Source organism: Frankliniella occidentalis, unplaced genomic scaffold (assembly GCF_000697945.3).
Source record: "Frankliniella occidentalis isolate FOCC.00 unplaced genomic scaffold, Focc_3.1 Scaffold21, whole genome shotgun sequence".
Taxonomy (NCBI): Eukaryota; Metazoa; Arthropoda; class Insecta; order Thysanoptera; family Thripidae; genus Frankliniella; species Frankliniella occidentalis.
This window is the reverse complement of record NW_026267151.1, coordinates 1003851-1006153: the sequence shown is the minus strand read 5'-3', so window position 1 is coordinate 1006153 and position 2303 is coordinate 1003851. Positions and strand designations below refer to the sequence as shown.

At 41.6% G+C, this 2303-nt stretch overlaps 1 protein-coding gene across 1 annotated transcript in view; it reads left to right on the top strand.

Moving 5' to 3' along the window:
* Positions 1-211: 211 nt before the first annotated feature.
* Positions 212-2303, top strand: part of LOC113204512 (lipoyltransferase 1, mitochondrial) — a gene marked incomplete in the record, with an annotated part of 4071 nt that continues 1979 nt past the window's right edge. Inside the window, 3 exon segments of the mRNA XM_026419706.2 lie at positions 212-928; positions 1021-1128; positions 1962-2175. Coding sequence (XP_026275491.1) covers positions 392-928; positions 1021-1128; positions 1962-2175 — 859 coding nt within the window.

Below are 2303 nucleotides of genomic sequence, written 5' to 3'. Positions count from 1 at the left end.
CGCCCCGCCACCCTCCGCCACCCCCGCGTTGCGCCCCCTCTTCACCTTCCCCCGCTGGTCCACAACTAGGAGGAATGCGAAAAGATTGCGATTGTCTGGTGATTCGTTCACGTACCTGTCAACTGCACCAGACGTGGAAGTGGCTGCACCAGACCCCCGCCCTCCACGAGTATATGGTCACGCTCTTCAGCCCTTCGAAGCGTCAGTGAAAACCAACTGTCTTTAGGCCTGACTTTTTAACCAATTACCACCGTCATCAGTGCCGTCATAACATTTGACCATAACCCTAGTTTCATTTAAACAATTATTTTGACTCAGCAAAATTCCTAGAAATTTTGCTTTTACGTGTTTTTTGTGAGCTCTGACTACTAAGTGAACCCTGAGGAGAAAAATGGCCCTCGTCATGAAGAGTGTCTTTGCAAGACATATTTCTGCATCCCTTCGTGCTGCTGTGGTGATTAACCGCAGCTCAGTTGCCCACTTTTCCATTAATGCTGCTGGGAAAAAAGGAAGCCAGACAGCACCTGAGGAGGAGATCAAGAAGTCTGTCTTCATATCACAGTCTAAAGATGTCTTCAGTAATCTGGCTCTGGAGGACTGGATGTACCGCAACATGGACTTCTCCAAACATCACATTTTGATGCTCTGGCAGAACTCTCCCACTGTTGTTGTTGGTCGACATCAAAACCCTTGGCTAGAAGCTAACCCCCAAGTGCTTTCGGAGAATGGAGTTGAAGTGGCCAGACGCAACTCTGGTGGTGGAACTGTTTACCATGACAGTGGTAACCTAAATTTAACTTTTTTCACTGCTCGTGATGTCTACAATAGACGTCGCAATTTAGATCTTGTGACTAGAGCTCTGTTCAGAGAGTTCAACCTATGCTCTCAGGTCAATGCTCGAGAAGATATTGTCATCAATGGAAATAAGGTTGGTGTCTATTTTAAGAGTTTGCTGGGTATTTGACTATGGTGTTCAAATTTTAATTTTTTAATTTACGTCCTCTTTGCTTGTTTTATCAGATTTCAGGCACTGCTTCAAAACTTGGCAGCCCCAATGCATATCACCATTGCACTATTCTAGTCAACGTAGACAAGACTGTACTCCATGATGCCCTTTGCAAACACGATGTAAGTTGTGATTCTTACTATGTTCAGTACAATGGCTCAAACAGGATTTGGGGGGGGGGGGGGGAATGCGTGTCCACATGGTGCTCATGGTGTGGCCAACTGAGGGTTGTAAACAATTAATAGTTATCCTATTAAACAATTATTTAATTATTTAAACTTAGAAGATGATTGAGGAGTTGCTAAGGTGATAATTGGCCAACTTAGATCCATCTGATTGTTTTGGAAAAATATTTCATTCTTGTATGTTATGACATATGAATAATACTACTGCTAATTGCTTTGTAACATCCAGGTCAGGAAATTGAAATTTGCATAGTTTTATCCTGATTTGGACTTCCCCATTCCTTAATGAGAGCATCAGTTTCATTTGTTGTTAGTTTCACCTAATGAATTGAAACAGGAAACATTGGAGAAACCTTATCCCTTCACGTACAATTTTTGTGATTTATTTATTTTCGAATGGTTTTCTTTGGTGTATGGTAGTGTACGTTCTTGTTGTCTGGCTCTTTTACAATCATAAGACCAATAAAATGTTTGGTTTAATCCATTAAAAATTGTCCCTAAGTAATAAAAGAGGAAGTTATAGTGTTTTATCATGTAGATTTTACATGCAGCTACGCAAGGGTCTCCCTGTAGGTCACCTCTAAATTGTGAGAGATTAAGTTATGTTTGGGCTTTTAAGGCAAGAAAGGCTCCTGGTTCTGTTCAAACTTTACAACTCTGTCAAAGAAAAGATGATGTATTATACTGAAAAGGAAAATAATATATTGTGTAGGGATCAAACTGTTACTCTAAATTAATTGTGTAATTAAATTTGTTCTTTTCTTTTGCAGAAGGGGATTACAACCAATGCTACTGCTAGTGTACCATCCCCCACTGTAAATCTACAGGATGTAAATCCTAATGTGACTGTGGAAAAGCTACTTAGTGCCCTGGGATGGGAGTTCCTTCGCTCATCTCCTTTAAGCCTTAAAGATGGAGGTTTGGATTATGCATCTCAACAGGGTGGCTTCCAACTTGTAAATCCAACTGAAGATTGGTTCCCAGGTTAATATAAGTTTGTATCTAATACTCTCTCTCTCATCGCTCGTCGATCTGATGCCCCACCCCCTCCCCAACGCTTCCACGCCTCGCGACTTTTTCGTTTTTGACCGATAGGCGTCCGGCGGCGTTTT